The 27217-nt window shown below is 35.9% G+C and overlaps 1 protein-coding gene across 2 annotated transcripts; it reads left to right on the top strand.

The window, feature by feature from the left end:
• Positions 1–444: 444 nt before the first annotated feature.
• Positions 445–25852, top strand: LOC139954604 (uncharacterized). Of its 2 annotated transcripts, none has more exons than XM_071977270.1 (6): positions 445–650; positions 11763–11798; positions 16137–16235; positions 19048–19271; positions 21040–21212; positions 24191–25852. In XM_071977270.1, exons 1-6 carry the CDS (start codon positions 593–595, stop codon positions 24327–24329), a joined length of 729 nt encoding a protein of 242 aa, XP_071833371.1. In that variant the 5' UTR covers positions 445–592; the 3' UTR covers positions 24330–25852. The 2 variants fall into 2 exon arrangements, with proteins under 2 accessions (XP_071833371.1, XP_071825770.1); XM_071969669.1 differs by lacking the exon at positions 445–650 and adding an exon at positions 7449–8081 and having other exon boundaries at positions 24191–25851.
• Positions 25853–27217: the final 1365 nt, after the last annotated feature.

Here is a 27217-nt window from a genome sequence, read left to right on the forward strand (position 1 = left end):
TTCATACAAAATATAACTACCTCGCATAATATGCCGTAAATGACATGTTACATAGGCAAGAAAGTAGCAGCAAATATTAATAATAGTACCAACAACGCAGGCTTAAAAGGTTATATTGCTATGAATTCATCGGTTTTACTCACGTAAATCTAGTTAAAATAATAGCTGCATGCAGCATTTGATACCCAGTTCAACTGCACCGAATTAATTCAAGGTAGCAATGCAATGTTTTTTATGCACCTTTAGACATTATGTTGAAATAATTAATTAAATTAGACAGTTCATTTACAGCTGAGATGATTAAAGTCCACTCGCATTACAAAGTGGCAACGGATGCTATAGCTAAAAGGGTTGCCATCATACCATGGTTGCATAGCGCACGGAGTCTTGTAAAAAGTTTGATCATCATTCGGCACCGTTGGGGACAAGCAAAGAATAAATAATTTAAAAAAATATTTGTTTCAGAAAGAGAAGTTTTATTTACACCCACACAACTTCTCAAGTAAGACTTCCATTCACCTTGAAACCAGTGGGTAGTACGCTGCGTGGAGGCGGCTTTAAAACCTTTAAATAGAGCGGTAGGGAGAATTTGATGGGACGCGACGATGAAGAAGAAGACAAAGAAGAAGACTGGAAATTCTCTGGAAAAGGTGGGTGAAAATATGAATTTAAAAAAGATTCTGACAACAGCAGAATGATGATGTCATCATGGCAATTTCTCTGTAATGCTTTTGTTTGTCTTCATCATATGTCACCCACTTATCCACACAATAAGTGTATATTTCTACCAAAAAGTCACGTTTTGATTCAATTCTAAATGACAGCGAAGCGAACATTCCTACTGCATAATATTCTCAAAGATCTGTCACGATGACATCACAGACTACCTACTGTAATTCATTTCCTGAAAGAGTCGAGGTTTATCCAGTCAAACTTCCATTGTTACATTCACTCGATCACCCATATCTCGAGTTAGGAACACGACATTAAAAGGATTGTCTGGTGGCCCAAAAAAATTACCTTAAAAAGTGATAAATAATTTTCCAAACATGTTGTCAAAAGTATGAGAACGATAATGTTGCGTTTAACAGAGAAACGATTTTAATCGTTAAGGATGGATATTTCCAATATGATTTGAACAGTACAGAACGTGACGTCATCTACGCTAATGCAGATTGCGACATAACCCACGCTCCGTATAGTACCTACAGTAATCACCACAAAAACCGCATTTGTATACAGATTAATTTTTTCCTTAATTTTCGGTGAAATTTCTTATAAATTAGATATGTTTTCAAAAACTCCTTAAGCCGTCATATATGTAGTAGATCGGTGGTTTCGTGTTCTTTGTGTAGCACAAGGTAAATTTTAACAGCTGACTCTTCGCTCTTTATAAATCGCGCTATCCAGCTCCAACGCGAAGAATGTTCGCATGTAGGCTACTCTAACGTTTACAATCGGACAGTTCTGCGAAGCCTAAGCTTCTCGGTACTACATTCTGCTCTGACATCGATTCCACCAAGTTTCATCTTTTGGTGTTCCGAATACTTTCAAGTTTCCTTTTACTGTCAATTTGATCCGTGAATTTTATTTCTGCGATTTCGAAGAACAGTTTATGAACTGTGGTTTGAGTGTGAGAGTATATAGTGTGCAACGCTATACGTATACCAACTGGGCATGGTACAATAGGCTATATACGTTCGCTATATACGTTATATATAGTAGGCAATCACCTGTGCGTGTACAATTAAGTGAGAGTGTATTTGCTGCGGAAATGGGAGTGCTAACTTCAAGTCGCCTGTTTTGCCTATTTGCCTGCACTACGTCAATCACCATATTGAAGCGTTCGAAAAAACGGTACTTTTGGTGAGAAACTGGTGAATTTGAAAACCAGATTTCTTACAAGAAGAAAACGTCGAATGGGGACAATTTTTATATGGTTAAAAAGAGAAAAATAATAACTACAAGGACAATGTATCAAAATCTTCCACCAGACAATTCCTTTAAGATGGGTTTTTAAAGTAACATTGTGAAATTGTGTTCCCTTCAAGGCAAATGTTTCATGGTCGGCCAACTAAATAGCATTCACAGAAGCACAAAGAACAATGAATTTTATTAGGTCGTGGTACATTCATAAAGAAATAGTTTTAGCACATGATTAGTATCATCTCAATATGTTCTAGATCTGTACAGGGTTTTTCACGTCAATGTCATTTCATTTCAACATATTCGAGTAAACTACGTGGATGTTACAAGAGATCAAAACAGAAATGCGTCGTGAACTACTATAGGGAGTTTGAAGTAGCTTTACCTTTACTTAGATCGCCGCTAATTAGATGGAAATGCATAAGGTCTAATTAGTTCGTCCTTGTCCATCCTATGCATCAACAAAGATAAACGAACAACGCCGTGTAATAAGGTTGTTTGATTATGTGATTGCTATGATCCCTCCCGGAGAAATGGAAATCCGTCAGTAGGAATGAATTACAATAGTTCGTTTCTAGCGGTACATAAAATATTCAGTGGTTTGGAAATATCATATTGTGATAGAAGTAGGAAGGAAAACTTCTATAAATAATAAGTGAAGCAACAAAATCAGAAACTTAGAGATATGTAAAGTAAACCACGAGAGCATAATATGACGTGATGGACTTCCAAGTAAGCCTCGAAATGAGATAGTAAGTAAAGGAAGTCGCAGTAGCCCCGAGGGTCATACTTTATAAAATATGACTCTTATGTTCAAATGAGAGCTGAGAATATTATCTTGCAAAACGGTGCTTGATGCAGATTAAGATTATAGACTTGCCTTTTAACGACAAGAGAATCGCCGTCTTCGAGAAAATGGTTTCGGTTTACAACATCAATTTTATCTTCTTGTGCACAAAGTAGAAAGTTTACACATTTCGATATGTCTGCCTTATTAAAGTAGAGTATTAGACTACATATGAATCAATTAAAGAAACAAAGTTAACAAATATTACAACTCTTAAATTCGTCGAAGTTAATTAGTATTTGCACCGACAAGTTGTAGGAGTCTAAAGTTGTACACATTTCCTGAGGTTTTCGACCATCCAAAATAATTCAAGGCAATGAGGAATGGCAAAGTAGCGAAGTAAGTTACTTAATCGGAGAAAAAAGAGGGACAAAAGTGAAAGAATGTTTGAAGTTTCAACATGATGGTGACATGGTGATGTTTCATTAAAATGTCTGGGTGCAGTGAAGTTAGTGACCTTTAATCGTTGATGCCTACATGACTTTCTTTTAATCATTCCTTAAGGTAAAAAAGAAAGGGAAAAAACAAAATTTCATCCGAGTTGCAAACTTGTGTAAATATTCAATCTCGTGAGAGCTTGTTTTGATAGCACAAACATAACTTTATTGGTTTTACGTCATTATTCAGTTGTAAAACTACATCAGTTGCGCATGAACCAAGAGCGTAAAACCAGATACTCTCATTGGCATTAAATAACCTATTCATATGATGAAGATGAACGATTGTTGTCTCTTAATTGAATGACTCGTCCTCCGGGCTCAACCTATTTTGAAATTTATAAAGTGCCATCTACCGTAGATAGCGTCACGTGCACTTCTCTTGTATATACCTGTAGTTAATCAACACGACAGGTACTAGCGTGTGACTCCATGGACAATCGGTAATTGATATGTTATTCGTACCCTTTGATGAAACTTCAAATACCATTTGCCTACAATCATCAATTACTATGACTTTATCACCCCTCGCAGTCTACCTGCCTTCCGTTAAAGAGGTGTCAGGGATATTTGCTGTCATATTCTCATCTGAAAACGTAATTTTTACATATTCGAAACGCCTTTAGACGGCAAACTATATTACTGGCATATAGGGTCCGTTCAAGTATCCATAGTATACGTCTCAGAATCAATATGTCAACACCATACTACTAATTTATATTGAACGGTTATCTAAAATTATGGGAATTTTACTGAAGGAAAGCCATTTACCTGAACTTGACCACTTATTGCCCTAACGAAAAGGATAAGAAGAAAATGTCAAGTTGTTTCGTTTTCAAGCTGTAGTTTCCATTCGCAAAGTTGTTTTATCGACATACAAGTAAACTTCATATCTACAACAAAATATGAACTAAATAAAGTATTTACTTTACGACATTTCATGAAGTTATTGAAGAACTATACAATCCTTTATATATAACATTAAAACAAAACGATATCTATAGTGATTTATATCAAGTGATACAAAAAAACAAAAAAGACAAATTACATAAAATCTGAAGCTGTAAAGTCACCTGCAGAATTTGTTGGTCAGTTTTATAGTGTGTGTCTGAGATGAAATGGAAGTGGACAACTTTTGGCTGTAGGATCAATTTGTAAAATAAACTTAGGTTCTTCCAGACTTGAGAGAAATTAAGTTAATGTTGAATGTTAGCAGATAGTGAAAGGTATAGATATTGACATATGCACTGTAATTCTGGCTAACAACTTTATTGGGAATCTCGTTGTCGGGCTTAAATTGCTAACAATATCTTATCGGTATTCAGTGATTAATGAAAATCAAATCAGTAACTATAACAAGCCTTAACTTTGGGTACGTATTTTTTTCTCCCTTTTCATTTCATTTCTAAAATGATTTAATATATCTCATACCCCTTTAAATTTCCCTTTACGTCAACACCAAATTGGCTGTAATGTGCCTTATCTGGTGGACTTTGAAAGTAAAAATGCATTAAGAAGGAAGTAAGCATAAATTGCTTGAAAAATCAAAACAGAGACAAACTAGTTCAGAAAACAGCTTAGTTCGTGATCAAAATTAGTAAGGTAACCGAGGAAAGTCATGTTAGTACTTGTTGCGGTTGGGGGGGGGGGGGGTGGGTGGAATGGTGGGAATCCTCGTGGGAGCTGCTAGGTGCCACGGCGCAAAAGCAAAGCGGAATATCGATATGCATTATAAATAGAAATATACGATATTGTAGGGTAACGTCGTAAAAGAAATTTTGATATAGCGTACCTGATTTTATATAGATCTGTAACGATGTGGCGAATAATGGAGCAATAAATACCCGATATGTGAATAAATGTCTGTTATTGTAAAGTTATGTCTGTCCACATATATAGTAATAACAAATCCTTAGGTACCCTATAAGACAACCTTGCTGGTTTCATTATACATTAATGAAAAATAGTTTATTGATTCAGTTTTCAATCAAAGTATGATATTTTGAAGATTTAAGCACATTACTGTTACACAGGCGTATAGGGACTGGGCGGAAGAGGCAACAGCTCCGCCAGTTTGAATAGTAGGGAAGAGAATGGTTCTGCTTCTGCCTACCACCTCGTCTCTGCATCATGTAGCTGTATCCTTTTCATAAACAAAACTAGTGCCAGTCAAACAAATGTTCCTCAGTTTCATTGTCCTTGACGTATGTAGGAGCATATGAAATAAAATTAACGGAGGCTGATAATGTTGAGCACAACATAACAAACAGCGAAATCTTACAACATCAATTGAATAACAAATTTTCTGAAACATTCCGTAAAGAAAATATATTGATCTATGATTTTTAATTTATTTTATAACACGCACCGTTTATTGTCTTTCCTTCCCAGGTGGGTATGCACATATTAATGTGAAAATATCGTTAATGTTGTTCTAACTACCTATCGAGTCTAGAAAACCGGGGAAGACCATGAATACATAAAGAGCAATTTTTCATCGGCAGAGAGTCATGCTGTCGCTTAGATAGAGCATGAATTAACTTCATATAATCTATCCATCCATCCATCCATCCATCCATCCATCCATCCATCCATCCATCCATCCATCCATCCATCCATCCATCCATCCATCCATCCATCCATCCATCCATCCATCCATCCATCCATCCATCCATCCATCCATCCATCCATCCATCCATCCATCCATCCATCCATCCATCCATCCATCCATCCATCCATCCATCCATCCATCCATCCATCCATCCATCCATCCATCCATCCATCCATCCATCCATCCATCCATCCATCCATCCATCCATCCATCCATCCATCCATCCATCCATCCATCCATCCATCCATCCATCCATCCATCCATCCATCCATCCATCCATCCATCCATCCATCCATCCATCCATCCATCCATCCATCCATCCATCCATCCATCCATCCATCCATCCATCCATCCATCCATCCATCCATCCATCCATCCATCCATCCATCCATCCATCCATCCATCCATCCATCCATCCATCCATCCATCCATCCATCCATCCATCCATCCATCCATCCATCCATCCATCCATCCATCCATCCATCCATCCATCCATCCATCCATCCATCCTTCCCTCCTTCCATCCATCCATCCATCCATCCATCCATCCATCCATCCATCCATCCATCCATCCATCCATCCATCCATCCATCCATCCATCCATCCATCCATCCATCCATCCATCCATCCATCCATCCATCCATCCCTCCTTCCATCCATCCATCCATCCATCCATCCATCCATCCATCCATCCATCCTCATGATCTCGCTGTTACAGTCTCGATTTATGAGTTCTGGGCTTGATGGAGATATAAGTGGCCATGCTCATTCCTTGGTGGATTCTTCTCAAAAGAAAGTCATCGTGTTTAATGTTTGTATACCTCCAGAAATTGGAATAAATCATTCAGAGTACGCCACCACTATGAAATTCATACGCATATTATGTTTGCTAGCTTTAGAAAATGAGGTCACACAGTGTACATTTCCCGGTATGAACTGTTCTTAAACAGGTCTTTACTATGTCAACGCTACTGCTATGACTGCATGTAAAGAAATATACTCAATATCAATGCAATCGTAACGTGATTTCCTTGGTATCAACAAATAAGTGCAAATATGAGTTCATGGAGGAAGGTTAGTGTTGATAGTCATATTCTACTAGCATAAAATAATTCAGTGAAGTTAATCCTTTGTCATCTGTTCAAGCTAGGGATTGATTCGATAAGACCAAATCGATCATGATGCTGGCTTCTCATGTCCTTGTCACTGATAAAACATTGTTTCATGGCTTCGATATAAATCAGTCAAAATATGACTTTAATGTCATACAGATTTAACCAAGAATGAAAATTTGTTTTATGTATTCATGCTACGAACATAACTGTAAGTTCCATATTTCCGAAAAGATAGCGCAAGTACTGAGAAACGAATTACTTTTATTACAATCACGACCTTTTTACGGCATTTTGTCTAATTGCCTTGTCATTTCCATCAGACAGAATTTGAGATATACAGACATCTATATTGGCACATTTAAATCTATTGTCCCCCTTTTTCGGAACGGCTTTAATCTTTTCATTCATAATAAAATGTTCGAATTTGTCTGTGATAAAAATCGTATTCGCCAGATGTGACCAAGGACTACAAATGATAATGAGTGTCACAGAGTCATCACTTACGTGTTCGACATCGAGAAATTAAGTCAGCAGTCGTTGGAAGGTGGTTGTAAAAAGACGGTGGTGAAGAAAGCGCCTCCACGAGACAACGAAAGGGAAATATTAAAATTGTTTTTGTTCTGCGACTCAGCAAGAAAGAAATCGTTTGTCTTGAGCTGTCTACGTTATTGTTTTTACTCTAAAGTGTTTCTTCAATTAAGCAGATAACATCATTTCATTATTGACTAACTAGTGATGATTGCCAACGTATATACGGCTAGTTTGGATTGCAATTTACAAATTTACTTCAGTTAAGAGTTTCCTTTTAATTGGAGAGTTTCAGGCAAGCAAGGTCGACCAGAGAGCTTGAGAGATTGAGTGAGTGAGAGAGGTGGAGAGAGAGATAGATAGAGGGAAAAACTTTCTTGCATATCATTAGACGCCCACGGAAATCGTTACGCTATATATGACAAATCTCTGGTTTGATAAGTCAGTTATTGTCTAACATCCCTGAGACGGCTTTTGAATAATAATAATTGGAACTGAATGGTAGACTACAGACAGGAAGCTGAAGGATTTAAGAATGAAGCATTTCTTAGGTCACGTGACACTTTCATCTTATTCGCTCTTGTGCCTATGTTTTCTTCTAAGTGTCTTTACAATTGGTAAGTTCTCTGTATGTATACATATTTCTTTCTATCATGGTATAATTAATATATACGTATCTATGGCGTTATGGTTTGCTATAAAAGTTATATTGAATTTGTGTGTAATTTAAGCTGTTTCATCCATGTTTCTCCTAACTTCAAGGCAGGTCAACTGAGCAATTCTGCCATAAAGGAACGTATATTGGAGTTATTGTTGCTAATTTTTAGGCTCACAGCTGTTACTTAATAATATAAAATAAATTTAAATGACTATAACAGCGATGAAAGCTATCATTCTGACAATTCTTGAGCCTGAAATAGTAGGCCTACCTATCAAAGTAAACCGGGTGGTTTGTGAGCACCTGCTTCTTACTTCTAAGTCGTTGTAATTGTATGTACTTCTTCATAGCATGTTCAACTAACAGGTACAAAATAAATAACAAACAAGTTGCCGAATCGACAAAAAAATAAAAAGTAATACAGCTTTCAATTTGGCAAACGTTTGAACTTTTAAAGTCCAATTAAGATATAATTAATGAAACTCAGGTAAAAGATTAGTAGACTATACTCAGAGATGTTTCTACAATCGTTCATCTTTTCTGTTCTGTGTGATAAACATGTAATATTCCAAAGAAATATCTCTCAAGGAAATGTGTTTGCATGTTCATGAAGTTTATATGGGATTTCGCAGTCAATATGACGACAAAGCATGCTATTGAGTATTGTTATTAACTGAAAGTATTTCTCATAATTTTGGTATATAAAAGTGTATGTTGCGTTGCATGACTGACGTAGAGAGGGTATAATTCCATTTGAGCTGCACTGTAGGGCAGTGTCTTCAGGCAGGAAAGCCGATATTCAAATGAAGTTGGAAAATATGTAATATGGAGCTATAAAAAACAGACAGTTACTTTCAATAGATGGAAATATGAAAAATAAAACCCACCGCCTCATATGTTTTGACAAACGAAGGTTTGATAAGGTTGATTTGAACGATAATAAAATAGATAGTCGTTACATATCTCTGAGTAAACAAATCTTTGATCTTAAACACACACAAAAAACTTTACGCCTCGTTACGTATATGTTACTTCACATTTTTAATTAGTTTACTTCATACAGCGGAATATGTTTCTGTTAATCGTTCTAAAATAAAACATTAAACAAATAGCAGACAAAATCGTAAGCTGTGAAATCACTACACAGCCTACTATGCGTTTATGAGATAACAGGCGATCCATATGGCTATATTAAAGACATTCGATATGCGACTAAGGTAAACGAGTGCATCCTTATGCAAGGTGGGTCGGGCTTGCATGATCTTACTACAATTGCATTCAACCACTTCTCACCAAACTTTCAAAATGGCACAAAATACGATTTTTTGACGTTGATTTAAGATATTCTTGAGTGTCATGGAAAGCACAGAAAGTCATGCATGCTCACTGCACTACGAACAATGACTATGATGATCTCTAACAACGTTTTCCCCAAAGGTTTTTTTTTTTTCAACTGGAATCACCGGTCAACTTCTTTCCTTATGGTGTTCATTGAAGGTATCAATGGCCTCAATCGTCCAACTTTCTTCATTACATATACTGACTCTTCTTCATCATCTGTTTGCAACATATTTAAACAGATCGCCTGTTTTAGCATTTTTACAAAGGGAAGTTGGGAAAACTCCATTGATATGGATGGAGTATGCTACCTCTAGCAACCATTTTCTGTAAATATCAAATACACAACCCCAAATTGTCTCGCGTTCCTAGTGGGTATTTTTGGGTCGCAAATGAAATACTGACGAGACTTTTCGTATAGCCTGCGAAATATGCAAACACGAACGAAATATTTGGACGTTATGTTTATAGGCCATATATGAAACAGATATTTCTTTGTAAAGCAATAACGAAAAACCTAATTTAAACGAACAAGGACAGTTTGAGTACAATGAGATTTGACCCATAAAATTCAGAAGTACAAGTCCTATGCTTTCTGAACTGGGCAATGTAATACTTTTCGTTTTGTTCTTATGGGTTGAGAATACATAAAATGAACCATTTTCTGTATTTAAATGTACATTTATGTTCAAGAACTATACATCCTAAGGTTTTAACTAAGGTTTTCTCACTACCATAGACGGTATTCTACCCGACCCCGCAGCCAGCCTTATATCTGTTCCATTGCTCTGACAACAAATCCAGCTGTTATTGTTAACTTTCTTTATTTTGACCCCAAAATGACAAAAAGTTGATTTTGAGCTATCAATTACTAGAACTATGTACAATAACAACCCTATGTCTGCAGGTGTTTAGTTTTTCCATGGATTTACAATCATAACACGCTTAGAAAAAAAGCAGCTGGTGTTACCCCTGAAAAATGTCACATGTTATTGCGTAATTTACTCTTGCAAATATGAACACATTAGGGCATTACAAGCCTCAGCAATGAAATATATATATATATATATATATATTTATATATATTTATATATAATTTAAATCGAAGTGAGTTGGAAAATCCATAGCAGTGAAAAAACTTCCAGCCTCCACCGGGATTCGAACCCGGGCATCCCACTTTATATGCGGACACCCTAACCACTAGGCTATGGATTCTGATTGTATGTCCAGAGGTTCGAAACCGGCAAGGAAGGTCGTAATTCCACTGTAGGCATTTGTCACCTGTATCGAACAATACTAGTTCTGTTTTGGTGACATATTTGCCTTACTCTAGAGATCAAACATGATGCTAACCAACTCGAAATCATTTGTGATTCCTAAAGCCGGATCTCAAAAGAGATACTATGAACAGACTTTGTAAATGAAATAGAGGTAAAAGACAAAGGCAAATGAATATACATATATATTCGAAATCGTAGAAAGTTGGAAAATCCAGAATAGTGAAAAACTTCCAGCCTCCACTCCACCGGGATTCGAACCCGGGACTTCCGCTTTATATGCGGACAGCCTAACCACTAGGCAATGGACGCTGATTGTATGTCCAGAGGTTCGAAACCGGTAAGGAAGGTCGTAATTCCACTGTATATATATATATATATATATATTATTGATATATATATATATATATTATTGATATTTATATATATATATATATTATTGATATATATATATATATATATATAAGGCCCGTGGTTCGAATCCCGGTGGAGGCTGAAAGTTTTTCACTGTTCTTGATTTTCCAACTCATTACTAATTTTCATTTATATATATATATATATATATATATATATATATATATATAGGTATTATTTCTATATTGGTTATATAAGATAAAAGGGTTGGTAGTTTAGTGAACGACAATCATTGTTAAATCATATATACATAATAGCATTTGATCTATTTAAGTAACAAAAATATGTTTGGTGAATACTAATACAACTTCGTGATACCTAAAGGGTTGTTGTAAGTCAGTATACCCATAAGGGATTATTTGTTTTTATAGTATTTGTTTTGTCATATGGAAGGTCAAATGTAGGTGACAGCGTGCAAAACGTGACAACGTACCAACCTTACATTCTTTGAGTGTCATATTGCCGTTTATTAAAATATGTTAAGATTTTAATTCGATGACTGTATGATACAGTGATCCATTTAAGACCAGTATTACCATATATACGTATTACACCTTCGACCTGATGTCAGTGTTAGTCATTTATTCTCATTTTTCTTGTTATATCAACAGGGCGGTGCATGTTACAACGTTCAAATAGCAACGAAGGTATGTCGGCAAGTTTCCCAAATGCTGAATTTGTTTTCCTTTTGCAATTAGTCGTTCAATGTGCATTATAATTTTGGTACGAATTAAGTCAAGCAGTCAGTGCATATGCCTATAGGAAAATGATTAACTTTGGTTAAATGACTTACAATTATGCACTTTCCTGTTTAATGTTATTATATATAGCTCACCCATTGATAGGATGCTGCTTGTATAAGCAATATGTGTGACATTATCTTTATTTTATTATGTTAATTATTTTAATTATCAAAACTTCCATCACCCCACGTCACTATAATTTCATAATTGCAATTATGAATTGGACCTTTCGAAGGTTCTTTGACCTTTTAAAGGGGTGGAACACTAATATCCTGCATTCACATATAGTTGGGTCGCATTGATATCGGCAATCGCTTACTTTTTTTCATGAAATTCTAAAGATCACCAAAAGCAGCTTTCATTTGGTAATTTACCTATTATGTCGACGATAAACAACTTATGAATTCTCACCCTGGAAAAGTGAAAGTTCACGTACGTATTCATTTTTTTGGTTGTTTCATTTGTAGTGTTGTTTAATTCTGGTTTTGGAGATACCTCGCAATGATGCAGTTTCTCATTCTAAATATAGGGGCGCTCATTAGATTAGTCTTAAGTTTGCTTCAGTGTTATAAGGCAAAGATAGACGAAAATAAAACAGGAGTCACTCTAAATGGAACGTATAATGTGTCTGAAATTTGTAGGCAGTGACCTCTTTATGTGCAGATGTGGATAGCACAAGTCTTTTATTAATTTAATCTACTTTCTCACTTTTGCGTCATCTTCACCTTACTACGGTGTTGTCATCGTGTACCGGTACGACGTGTGTAAACATATTGAAGTATGTGTTACTTCATACCGCACGTGTTAATTTATACTGTCTTAGACTATACACTGAATCATGGGTTACTGAATATATGCTGCTATTTACGCTTTTACAGAGATAAACATAAACTGCGGATACTGCTTGACTCTTCTCCTTGGGTTCCTATATTCGAACCCAACCATCAAAGTGGCCTAGAAGTTTTCATGCTATTTGCATACTATGAGCAAGATAGAAGAGGGGTGGGAGGTGAGGGGAAGGGGTAGAGTTAAGTAATGGGTCACATTTCCCAAGCTGATTGCCATTAGGAAGATCATTGTAGCTCTGAGAGGGAACCACTGAATGTTCGGTTTTATATACTTAATGTATTTTATGTACTTAAAGCAACATTCTGCACATGCAAATAAATGTGCACTATGAACACAATAGTGCTAAATCATGTAAAGCATACATGACAATTCTTCAATGAGTGGACTTAATGACGACATAGACGTATACATCTCGGCCACATATTCTTCCGCACTAACATTCACCCGATACACACAGAGAACACAGTTTCTACTGTCAATCTTAAAGTTTTATACCAATGTTAAAAATGGATCGTGCTATAAATCAGTAGCATGTACTATTAGGATTAGAGTAAGAATTGAGGATATGTGTAATTCCAACAAATTCCAACAACTGGGTTTGCTACGGATTTATCAGATTTGTCATCACAATCAAGTTTTTAAAATTTACAGTGGTTACTGTAATCTCTTTGTGAATCGGCTGTAACATTAGACAGTTAGATTTAGCTCAGATAAAGTTAATATGTTTCTGCAGAGTCATAAAGATTTAAACTAATCATACAAAAATATGTAATTTGAGGAATGATCGATATGTTTTTGACATATTGTACAACAAAAACAAAGGAAACAGCTTCAAAGATCACCTTTATCCAAATAAATCCATCATTATTTCAATTGTGAAATACTGTGGGTCATAGTTATATATAATGTTCTTATGTAACTGCTGCTCTACAAAGTGTCTTCAATTTCCTTTTGCCTGGAAAAGTAATGCAGTTGATAATATTGCTTAGCGGTCCATGCATTCCGAAATCGAAGTTTTAACTGAACTCGATTTTTTGTCTTGTCTCAAAAATATTGCTTCGCTTTGGTACAAGTGTTTTTTTGATCGCAAAGAAACCGAAACCATTGTATGAATTGATGACGTCACATTCGCACATACAGACTTGTTGATAAACGATCACTTAACTTCTTTATGCGGTCCAATAAATGCTGTTAGAATGCACTTGTTAAGTAGCTTATCTGCCCTCGGAAAATCTCTTTAAAATTCTGCGGGTGAGCAGCTATCAAATTAGGGCTAGCTAAAGGTTAGGTCCTTCTCTCATGTGGAATTTAAGTGTTCCACGACTGTAAAGTTAATTTAAGTCGATAAGTGTTATTTAAATTAAGTAAATGGTGTTTTTCAAATATGTATCCAGGGATTTGCACCTCGCATCTAACACTAGCCTCTAATGTGACCCAAAATACCCCAAACGAAATGCGTAGGTGACTCCAATTACCGTAAGCCTCAGATCTGGCGACAGCTGATATATGTCAAAAGAGAATATGTCCATGGCTATCGATCAAGTACTAGGCGCAAGTCATATCGTGTCACCTGTGTAGTTGCAGGGTTAGTTTTGAAAATGCTTTTATCGAAGAAATTTTAAGATAAATGATAAAATCTAAGTTTGCTTCCCTTGGTGACCTATGTTAACGGGTAACCTATATTTGGTATTTATCATTTTCAGACTTTCAATGTTTGGCTTAATAGATGGACGATTCTAATTTTGTCCCCCACATATTCACTGTTTGTCACATGGTTTAATGCTATTAGATGAATGTTAGGACATTAACGGACTAAGGAGTTTCTACGGAGATGAAGTGGTAACTGAAACTTTTATCTTATCACGTATGTGGAGTGCTAAATGAAATGGGGGTGATTGTACATGTTACTATCGCGATGAAGTATGTGGAAATAGTGTCTGTGTCTGCACCTGTTTTGTATTTTGAGTGAGGACTTGAACAAGACTTTATATAATTCATTTTGAAGTATCACCATGTCCTCAGAAGAATGAAGTTGTTAAATGGTATTGTTAAGGTTAGGGTACGTTGATTTTGAAGAATGAAAACAAAAAAGAACAACGGGGTCCTCAGTCTGAATATAAAACACACATGTGTGTCTGTTTGTGTTTATAAATATAACTATACAATATTTCGCTAACAATATTACAACGTTGTCTAAAGAAACAAAATAGAATGATACATCGAAGCTTTGGGAATTTTAATATTATTGAAAGCAGTCATCTGAGCTTGGTCAACAATAAACTCACGTATTGTGTTTTGTGTCATATTATTCTTGATACCAAAAACTTGTGAATGAAATAAAACACTAATTTATTCCTATTGAATGTTTTTTTGAGGTTTTCCATTTTGAATGTACCCCCCAAATATTGTTTTCCTGAAACAAGTGTTTTAACATTATGTAAATAACATTATACGCATATGTTAATTAAACAACGCACCGGAAAAGGTCTCCTTTTGTATACTTCTCAACGTAAAGTAAAGCTGTATGCTTTTCAGAATTGCATAGAGCAAACGTGTGAAGAAACATTAAGTGGTGGTGATAAGGGCACTCGTTCATCTTTAAATTAATAATTCAGATATTTGGTTATCAATTAGAGACAAGAAAAAAATCCTTCTTCAGAGGAGTATTTGATTACTTTACCTAAATTATAAAGTCTCGCGATAGTTACAGGGTACCCGATAAATTCATCATTTTCACGACAATCTTCGGTATTAAAATGGTTAACAGATGCTTAACATATTTTTCTTTATAATATTGGAACCATTTTATTTTGGTTCACTTACTCACAATATCTGAAAATGAACTCTGCCATGACAAAAAGGTTCTTAATCCGCTTTCGGTAGATAATAATATCACAATGCCGAGTATCACTCAAATAAGAATCTAATTCATCACACTAAGACATCCTGATTTCTCCACCAAATGAAGACTAATGAGAGAGAGAGAAAAGGGGGGGGGGCAGCTAATAAATCCATTGAGTTTCAACCAGACTCTTTTAATATAAGCAAAGAAACAGATTTCAGCAGCGTATTGGAAATTTTTAGATATTTTCGACATTTACTTCACCATTGGCAATGAAATTTGATTAGTTAAGAAACTGGACTGCATCGTCATGGGCTACTACAATCGAAGTTATGATACAGTTATCAATGGTAACTCAAACAGCTGCTTTAATTCACCTAACGTGCTGACAAATTTGGCTATCAATCTATATGTGTTATAGGTTTAAAGGACAATGTTGAAGTTATGCAGAATGTGCAATGTAACAGTACAAAAACACATTAACATAATGATGACAAATTTCTTCTCCATCCCAAATATTTTTTTTTTTTAATTTTCGTTTTGCTTTTCAGATTACGGTTTTGACGTGTCTGGTGAATCCCCTCCGTCTGATAAACCTCAAAAAACCAAGATATTTCGGGATAATGGGATGTTATACCTCATTTTACACGGTATGAAATTCTAATTTTCTCGTTCCAAAGGGATAGTGTGACACGTATTTCAAAAGCAGAGAACAGCAACTTTAGATAATGTACGGACATTACATTCCATAAATGAATTTGTTGTCCTTTAATTTCAGGAAGTTAATAACTAATGATGATTAACTGAGTAGAGGTGGTAACTCCTTAGTGAGATGTGACAAATATAGCGCAAGTATGCTTAGGTAATGAAACAATAATTGCTAATCATGTTGTTGCAAAGGCTTTCTCCAAATACTTTTCCTCTATTGGTAGTACATTCAGCTAAAAATCTTTCTTCTTCCATTAATCCTTTATATTACTTGGTAAAATTCCGTTCCTTGAACTATTTACTTTTTCTGCAGATAAAATCTATGAGCAAGTCAATGAACTTAGGCCTAATAAAGCTCCTGATTTGGATGGAATACCTTCTAGGGTTTTCTAGTCCGCTTGTAATGTACTCGTTCCTGCCATTGTTCATATCTGTAACAATGAATTTCATATTGGAAATTATCCTGATGCACTCAAGGTTACCAAAATCATGGCTTTACTGAAGAAGGGTGACTCTACTCTCCCCGAAACCTATGGGCCTATATTTTGTTTTAACAAACTTCTGTAGGTTGTTACTGACAAGAGGCTCTTGCAATTTCTTACAAATTATAACATTTTTTTATGATTTCCAATTTGGCTTTAGGGAATGTCACTCAACGACCCATGTTTTGTAAGAAACTGTAAATACTATTCGTTCTCTGCTGGATGTGGGGGAAAGGGTTAGGTTTATTCCATGACGTAAAGAAAGCCTTTGGCACAGTCTATCACTCTGTATTTTGCTTTTAAAGAAGTTATATCACTATGGTGTTCGTGTACGGCATATGATATAATGGCTAGCTATGTACACAACAGAAAGCAATGTATGTATGTTAATGGTACTTACTCTCATTACTTCATTGTTAATACCGGTGTCTCCAAACGATTCGTCGTGGGACCCCTGCTCTTCCTCACCTAAGACAAAGCGATGCCCAACGTTTCTATACTTGTCTTTTTCCGGATGATACTAATGTTTTCCTGTTTGATAATGATTGCAAACAGTTTATCGATAAGAGTAGCCTATACTCAGACTCCAAGACATGTTAATAGTTGGTTTGAATATAATAAGCTTAACTTCCACTTAGGGAAAATAAATGACACCATTTTTCATGTCAGCAGAAAGCAGTCACTCTTGTCGTGATAATTTTCCTTTTAATCGGGTTACAATATGCAAATCGTCTATTGCGAAATATTTGGGGTTAATACTTGATGATAAGCTTTATTGGATGAACCACATTAACAATATCTGTAAATCCCTTATTAAGTATATTGGCATTTTGTACAACCTAAGGGGAATTCTTTCTGAAGCCATTGTAACTCAAAGCTATTATTCTTTTATTTACTCTTAGCTAAGTTTGAAATTTATGGTACAACTAAAAATGTAATTTTAAAGACCACTTCAAATCCTACAAAAATAGATTAGTATAAGGTACTTACAAACAAACCTATAGACGTTATCCTACTGACCTCTTATACAGAGAAAATAATTTGTTTATGATAAAAGAGATCCATTCCTACTGTATTTGTAGTTTTGTGTACAATCATTGTAAGAAATAAGTTACCGAATGCTATTCCGGGCTTTAAGCCATTCTAATGTTTGTAATTATACTCCATGACTACTCGTTATAGGAATGCATTCAAAGAAACGCAGTAGAGCATGAACAATTCCTTCTTAACAATTGTTTTTACGGCAGTCCCTAACTCAGTCTGTTAAATCTGTAAAGTCTCTTAAGTCTATTAAAAGTAAATTCAAGGATGAACTTCGCAATAATCACCCGTTAGCAAGTTGACTCTAAAGTTTGTTCTCTGACTACCTACTTTAAGTCTTTACTATCTTTCTGGCCTGTTTCCTTCTCCCTTCTCTCTTCTATTTTCCCTATCTATTTACTTCTTGTGACTCTCTGTTTTATCATTATTGTATTGATTTGTGTGTACTTGGTTTTTATTTCTACATGGTCACTAACTTAGATAACAGTATTCTCTGTTTCCTAGTGCCCTTCATATGTTTAGTTCGAACCGTTTTGCTATATTGTATTTTCATTTGTGTAAACATATGAGAAATCAAACAAAAATGAAATTAAAATTGAAGTTTGTGTTTAAATTTACACACATATCACTTTACTTTCTTAGGCCGTCTTCACAGAACCACAATCTGTTGCACGTATTCAATCAAAAGCTTAATTGAGACGACCAATGCAAATGACAATTGATTTCGGGTTGCAATCATCATTATTGATTTCTAGAAGGAAAAAAAAACAAACAAACAACGTCACACGCAGGAGGAGGATGTCTGATAAAGGGCGATGCCTACAGTCAAATTACCACTTTCCTTACTGGTTTCAAACCACTTTATCATATTGTCCATAGACCAGTAGGAACCCGGGCCTCCGCGGGGTGTTAGAACTCCGTTGGGGCTGTAATTTCTTTTGACCCATATGGACGTCCGAATTCTTTGTCATTGTCTAACCTTTTGTGGTGTATCCATTTATTTGTTCATTAAGAGTTGTTGGGCCATACTGACATTGGCAATGCGAATATATAGGATCTTTTAACAATTAACTAAATTTTTAATCAGTTTACTAGGGCATGCCACCATTCCGTATAAACTATGAGGAAGCTTGACAATTGTGTTCATGTGTTTATTCCTGTCCGTTGACTCGTTGACTCGTTGACTTCAAAGTATACGGTACTTTGACTCATGTTTTCATTTGTTTTACAGACCTTTCACGTGAATTTATACGGGATCTTCTCGAGGTGGAACAAATACCTCTAAATGAACATCAACAGAAATTAATTGAGGATAAGATCAAAGGATTTTACCGTCGTATTATAGACCATCCGGCTTTAACAAACGACCGAGTTATTTTTGCACCGAAGCACCCGGACTTTCAGCATCTCATACCTGATGATTCGAGGGAGCTATCTTATCCAAGCGATCGATTGGTAAGTACACTTCAAAATGAACAACACTCGTGTCCGGAACCACTTAGAGATCTTTCGAAGGAAGATGACGATTCATACGTCACTACTTCCTATCCGAGTTTGGCAAGTTACACTTGATATGCTCTTACGTCTGCTGTGAGAGCAAGGTTTGCCTAAATGGGTCTCTAGAACCCCGGAGGTTACATAGAAGGCCCACTATGCTGCCAGTATTATGCAAGAGGTCTTGTTTATGAGTTTGTTTGATGTCATTTGTTTTGTTCGATGAATCATTTGTATGGACCGCATAATGATCTGTATGTTTAAAAATAGAATGTAAACTTAACTACTAACGTATGTCGTGCAAAGGACTGATCTTGTTCAATTAGAGGAAATTGATGCGAGATTGACAGAGTTAAACTTGAAACCCTAGAAATGATTGTTGACAAACGACTATTACGCCCTTATTCAATACCTAAGTATTTGTGCTAAAGATTGTCCGTGATAATATAATTCTTAGGAGGTTACTGTTATAATAGAAAGGCCACATTAGGAAGGCAAAGTCCCAACATAATGCCAATAACTGAATTTTACCAGAAAGTTTCAAGAAAAATCAGTTTAAACTGACAACGCGACACATCAAATGAGTTAGAGGTAGTTTCTTAGGAATCCTTACTCTAAATTTTCAATAAAGTACTTTTCTGGTGAGCTTAGGATCTGAAAACCATGCAGTAAGCTGTACCCATGATCCAAAAAAAAAATTGTATACTGTATATATTTATATTCGGAAGCAAATGTAGAGATATTATTTTCTTAATGTCACAGCATTATCAACATTTACAACCAACAAAATAAGAATATTCTGGAAAAACAAAAATGTAGGAACGCATTGTGCCAAAAAAGCGATAATGATTTCCTCGGTAGCCACTAAATACCCCTGTAATACAGTCAAGTGATCCAACGATTCGATTAATAGCTCATCACATACAGATTAATGATGTATGCAGGTGCGTAGACAGGCCGGGACACAGGGTGTAGGGCTGTGTCGGCTTCTGTGTCCATCATCCAGCTGAGCCACCACCATGATTACAACAACAATCACAGGATGCAGGACACGATTATTGTGCCATCCTTACATTGTTGGTGCCCCTGCTTAAACTGGTGATGCTCCTCCAACTCGGAATTCCTGGCTGCGGGCCTGTCTTTATCTGATGTTATAGATTGTATCACTATAATAATAGGGCTGAAGGAAGACATTTCCGCTACTCCAATGAAAAAAATGTTACCACACAACTCCGTTTGGTCTCTTTTTTAAAGCGAAACATGTTATAGAGGAATTTTACACGAATCTGGCTAAAGGCACTATTTCAGTTTGGGTTTGTATCAAATTCAACTGTTACTTGATGTCCCAAAAGTTCCTATAATAGTCACATATTTTTCATCAGCTCAGTTTTATCAGAGACCTACACAGTGTAGTGAGGTTCTAAGACTTGCTTTTCAAAATTGGTTTCGCAGACATTGTAAAGTTGCTTCCGAATGTACGGTCTATATATATATATATATAGAGAGAGAGAGAGAGAGAGGTGGAGAGAGAGTTGGTTGGTTGGCGTCTATCTTGGCGCAGAGTGCTCTATGTCCAGTGGACAGAGCAGAATATATGTTGTGCTGTTGTCTGATGATCGCTAAAACGCGTGAAACTCCGAGTAACAACTACTAGTGTTACACTAGTCTCAACTAGTATCAACATATATATATTTTTTAATTATAATAAACTTTGCCTTTTGTTTTGAAGGGGAAACGAAGTGGGCCAATGCAGAAGGAAACCTGCAGCAGCACAAGTTCTTGGGTTCATCTGAACAGAGGAGAGACTATAGATTACAAAACACTTCAACTTTATGGAAATCAGCACTTCAGGGTGACGGAATGCACGGATCATAGAAGTCCATGTAAACATATCTCATCGGGGTAAATTTCTTTCGTCTGTTGAAATGTAATGATCTCAACCTTTTTGGGGGGTTAATGTGTGATCTTAATGTGTCCCATCGTGGTGTTAGTTACCCTCTGCTGTTTCCTCCATACTTCCCTTTGATAACACTCATGCAGTGTTAATACTGAGTACAGTTCTGGTATAGGGCATATATAGAAATTAGGGAAAGGACTACAACTGCCATCTTCGGAACAAATGAAGGAGACGAACAACGTCTCTAATTGAAAATGTAAGAAGAAAAGGGAAACATCTTGCTCCATTTGGGAGGAACCATTTTACTATTGTACTATTACATCAATATATGATGTCATAGTGCCACTATAGATGAATTGGCGTACTTTCCCTTTGCTTTCATTTAATATCTGCAGGGGGACGTCCTTAACGTTGTTGTGAATTAGAAACAAGTGCCAATAGTATACGATAACTTTACTATAATAGGATCAGCATTGGTATAACAATGCAATAAATAAATAAACCAGACGCGTTGGGCTCAGTCATGGAGCTAATATAGAAAAAGATATATATAAGAGATGGCGAATTGTTCATCATACGCATTTCTATGACATATAAATAAATGATGATAATACATTTGCTTTAAATTTATACCCAAGAGTGATGCATTTTCATGATTTCAAGAGGGTTTTTTTCACACAGAGGATAATGAATGTAACACCTGTATTTATGTACTAAAACGTCAGGAAAAAGCTCTTTTCATCTAAGTTTTGAGAGTTAGGCGAAGGGTACAATTAATCATGGAAAAAGAAGAAGAAATTGGACAGAGCTGATGTTACTTCTTAAATTATATCGCTGCCCACGTGTGCAGTGCCGTTGGAGTTTCTGATATCAATAAGGTGTCGAAGATGGCTTTCAATGGGCAATGCATCAACCTCTCCTGTCACTTCACGCTCGCTTTCCCACCTTCTATGACTGCTCAAATAATCGCTAACTAGTTTTAATTTCCGAGTGCATATTTTGACAGTTGTCAAACAGGTCACTCAAATATGATGACAGAAGAAGTTATATTATTGATAACAGAAATATGTGAATGCTGTTTACATGAAATCAAAACCAAGCATAGGAAATAGAAACTAATTGTAAATAGCTACTGCCGTCAAGTACGTACGACCAATGATCTCTATGACGAGCGGAGGTATCTTACCTACTGGCACCCAACTATCTTGTTACATGGTTACGGAGTGTGATGTCAATAATTACCAGAACACGCAAGAAACCTGGCATCTTCATCTCCAAGTTTCACACATTCAACAATCCAATTATACATTTGTTTTGAACGTTGCATGCATGGGCGGCGATCATGGGGGGGACGGGGGGGACATGTCCCCCCCAATATTTTAGGTGGGGGGATATAGTATCAAATATCCCTCCCAATATTTGGTGGCATAGTATTTTTTTAGCATATGTTTTGTAATTTTTAATGATATCGCTAGTAGTTTCAAAATAGAAAATGCTTAGATGTAACTTACAAGGCCTGGGAAGTGCCATTTCCAGCGATCTGGGAGGCATTTTCGGCCAAATTTTTCTTTTGCGCTTCGCGCCAACTTATGGTGGCGCTACGCTTAGAAAGTCTGGGTACAAGCTTTGCCCCTCCCTTGGCAAATTCCTCGCAAGGGGCCTGTCTAACCGTGTCACAATTTGTTACTATATATGACCGAAAGTAGCTTTTACTTTTTTTTTTCGAAATGAATAGCTCTAGACGGACCGCATCCGTAATGAAATTTGGTTTGCCTCTTGTGTATGAGTGTAAGTACGTACAATCATATGTATGATCCACATCCATATGGGTTCACTGGGTTTCCATTTAGCCTGTTTCCTACAAGATTTCTAACCGCAGGTGCCGGTAGCCAAGGGAGGGGGGGGGGTGAAGGGTGGAGACCGCCCTCCCCCTCGAGCATATTTTTTGGGGTATTTTCTATGATATCGAAGTTTTATAGTTGCCGTTATAAGAGGTTTTAATATTTTTACACCAATAATTTGACTGTGTCTGAATTTTCGAAAATTCCTTGACCAACATTCTTCATCATACTTCCCTCTACTCGTGAAATTTTGACCGGTCTGTTAGGGGTTGAGGTTTTTTTTTCTATATTGGTTGTCCATAGATGAAATTTTGCGCAACATTATGGGTATGTTTTGAAGTGAATTTATTATTCAAATTCTGAACAAATAATGGGCTTAAAACCTTGAAAAGTGGGGCTTACGGGTATTGTGGGGCGTTATTACCTACAAAAGCAATGATCCACAGGACATGCAATGAGGTCGAACATGATGTGTGACTGGTGACAATCTTGAAAAAAGGTTATGAATGAATGAAAAAAAACTATTAGGAAAAACTTGGTTCTCATGCAAAAGTGTACATCTGGTTTCAAGCCCGAGAAGTGCCATTTCCGGTGATCTGGGGTGCTATCAAAACCAGAAATTTTCTTGTACGCTGCGCGCCAACCAATGGTGGCGCTCCGCTTTGATAGTAATTCGCCTGCATCCAAGCAAATGTCCCCCCCCAATATTTGAAACAGATCGCCGCCCCTGGTTGCATGGATAACTTTGTTAGAAATGGGTTTTTTCTCTCTCTCAAACACGTGTTACCGGGTGGAGGAAGCGTGATCATGTATAGTGCAAACATTTCTCAGATCAGCTGGATTAGTCACAAGTTAAACACGTTTAAACTGAAAGTTCAGATGAAAAACAAAACACACAGGCATGGCTTATATCGTTTACCAATAGTTTATATCACAATTTTCTAAAGAACATAGTCATTTCTTAACTTTCTCAAAGGGATATTTGACATTACATGACATTAAACAACAACGACTGCGTTCACAGAAGCAATGGCCAAAGGCAGTGGAAGGAAACTTTGCGAACACAGCTTATCAAAAATAAATGAACATAACCGTTGTTGGTAGATTGTAGTACTATTTTTGCAATTTTATTTTCTCTTCAGATATCACTCCCTATGTGTACAAAAGACAACATGGGTAATGGCCTACTTAGTTGACAGTGACGTGCCATCCGGTTTGAGGTGGGACTGGATATCGGTGCCATCTTGCTGTGCTTGTGCTGTTTCAGAGATCGCGCTGTAAGCGACGGACAAGAGTGCCTATGAATACGTATATGTGTATCGTAAACTGGAAAAGGCTTGTGAAAGATGTTTCTTCTCATAAACAAAAAGTTTTGTATTTCCTTCTACAAGAGAATTGATATTACGCAGTTCCAGAAACATCTGAAGGAGTTGTTCAGTTGTAAGGACAACAAACGAATATTGTAAATGTTTGAACTTCTTCTTAAACATAATGCTCTGGTTAGATTCGGAGAGAAATCATACAATTCACCTGGATATCACGTTAAGTATAGTAATAATTAATTTATTTCCAAGAATATTCATTCAGAAAGCTCGACTGCAGTACCGTAACGTAACTATTTTAATCATAGATGTGACATTAGGCTGGGTTTACGAAACACTACTGCTCTATTATAGTGACCAAGAAATATGCTAGATATTAAATAAATGGTCATAAAGTCATAAACTTAAAGTTTTAAGCAGATTTGTTTCACATTTTATTTTGAGAATCTAACTGACAGGTATTGAAAGATGTTGGAGGTAGTAACCAGTGTAGAATAAGCTGAGCAAGGCAGTTCTCATTTAGGTTTGATTCCATCAAGCGATGCTTTTTTCTTTCATTTTATAGTCTAAAAAAAAAGACATCTTTATTCATTCATTCATTATTTTTTCTTATCTCTTTGTAAAGATTTGATAACTTTGAGAAAGCTGCGACAAATACATACATGTATCGGCGAAACTTAAACGGTAACCTCGCCAATACATGCTCTTGAAAAAGTCTTTCAACTTCTCGTGAAGAAAGTTACAAAATCGCAATGAGCTGCTAATCACATGTGAATAGCCAAAGTTAATATCTTTACGTTCATGTTGGGAAATTATCAATTGCCCTACCCTCTTCTACCAAATGCATAACAAGTAAATGATGTAATGTTTACCGTATTTTCTGCATGTTAACTCCGACCCAAAACATATGAATAACATCTCGTCTGGTTGCAAACTCAAAACATAGCTGCATTTCCAGCATAGCAAAACAAACAAAATCTGACTTCATACAGCCCTCATTACTTCGTCGCATTAGTGGTGGTTTATAGGCTTTCCATTTTAGCCCACTGTAATATTAAAGAAAAATGACAGTTATCCCTATCGCATGTCCATTTACTGTGCTTCAAGCTACATTGCGCTAATTTCAAGTACCTTAAAATTAACCCCGATGATTCGAGGAAGGCCACAGATAGAGAGAGAGGTGGAGAGAGAGGTGGAGAGAGAGAGGACGGAGGGTCCATATCTTACACACTGAATGCACATACACGCTCATTACTCTAAGTATCAATGGACTAATTTGGTGGTAAGTCATAAACTTGTTTTGCTTTAAGTGTTGTAGCTTGTGATCACTTGAACTGTTTAACGGAGAAGATCAAATATCATAAAATACCAAGTGGTTAAAACCAGCGCATGCTAATGAGGAAATGATGACCACCGAACAATATAGCATATATATATATATATATATATATATATATATATATATATATATATATATATATATATATATATATATATATATATATATATATATATATATATATATATATATATATATATATATATATATATATATATATATATATATATATATATATATATATATATAAATTTAATATGCACAGAGCACGCTGCTAAGGATACTGAAAACTAAATGGACAAATGCTATTACATTGTAGGAGTTGTGGTCGAATATTTTAAGCAAATACGTGCTATTTTGGGCAAAATATACAACACTGCATGTGATGAAATAGTTCAAAGTAGCTCAGTTATGGAATTCAGATCTCTTTTCATTGCAAAACTGATTCAAAGTATTGTTTGCAAACGCCAGAGGGAATAAAATTTCCATTATATTGTGTAGCTTCAACAGTTTTACCTTTTCAAAGAATTTCATTGAGGAGAGAACAAAACCGCTTCCGTTACATTTTAATCCCACAATTATCCCTAGTGACATTTTTAGAAGTAAGTATCAGAAAACCCTTATTTGCTTGTTATATTACGTCATTAGAGAATCAAAAAAGAAAGAAAGAAGAAAGGAAACAAGAAGCACAATATCACCTTCTGTGTGAAATGAAAATTCAATTATATATGAATCTGTCAGACAATGGATATATTGTATTAACCGTACATCGTTATATGTTATGGCACATAACGAGGTAACTTGCAATGACGTTCGAAAGAAATATCATGGAAAAGGTTAATGCAATGAACTTGTATTTGAAATTTCATGGAATAACACCCACCAATAATTCTTGGATGCTTCGATAAAAGCAAATGTCTCCTAGCCTTATTTGAATTGATGGTTATAGAAAGCACACACACATGGGTGAATTATGCAAATGAAATTCCTGGACAGACTTGAATAAGAACAAAGTACATTATTATGTGATATTTGACCTTTAAGCTATACATCCAGTATATATATAGCTATAGGTTGGAAATTGTTGCTTAATTTTCCATATATATATATAAATATGGAACATTAAGCAAAGTGAAACCTTCCAACCGCCACCGAGAATCGAACCAAGGCCCCCGCTTTAGATGCGGACACCCTTACCAAGTGTGATATGGACACTGGTTGTATATGCCGATGTTTTTAACTATTAATTTAAATTTGGATTTAAAGGAAGGATGGAATATTGGTCGTTTCTTTGTAATGTCTTGAGTGGGTACAGTTTTCAAACTAATAAAAGACAATACTTAGATGAAAAAATAATGAGTCCTTTTTGTCTTTCTTTGTTCAATCATGAAATAAAAAGAAATGTAGATAAGGAAGCCTAAGTACCGTAGTGGTACAATGTCATTCAGACTACAATACAAGTTGCATTATATAAGATTTTAAAACTTAACATCGAAAAACAAGAGACT

The sequence above is a fragment of the Apostichopus japonicus genome, chromosome 1 (assembly GCF_037975245.1).
Source record: "Apostichopus japonicus isolate 1M-3 chromosome 1, ASM3797524v1, whole genome shotgun sequence".
Lineage (NCBI taxonomy): Eukaryota > Metazoa > Echinodermata > Holothuroidea > Aspidochirotida > Stichopodidae > Apostichopus > Apostichopus japonicus.

Coding starts and splice junctions, on each gene's coding strand:
- LOC139954604 (XM_071969669.1), top strand. CDS start 8,000: ATGAAGCATTTCTTAGGTCACGTGACACTTTCATCTTATTCGCTCTTG. Junction 11,799..16,136: donor ACGTTCAAATAGCAACGAAG/GTATGTCGGCAA, acceptor TTTGCTTTTCAG/ATTACGGTTTTGACGTGTCT. Junction 21,213..24,190: donor TGTAAACATATCTCATCGGG/GTAAATTTCTTT, acceptor TTTTCTCTTCAG/ATATCACTCCCTATGTGTAC.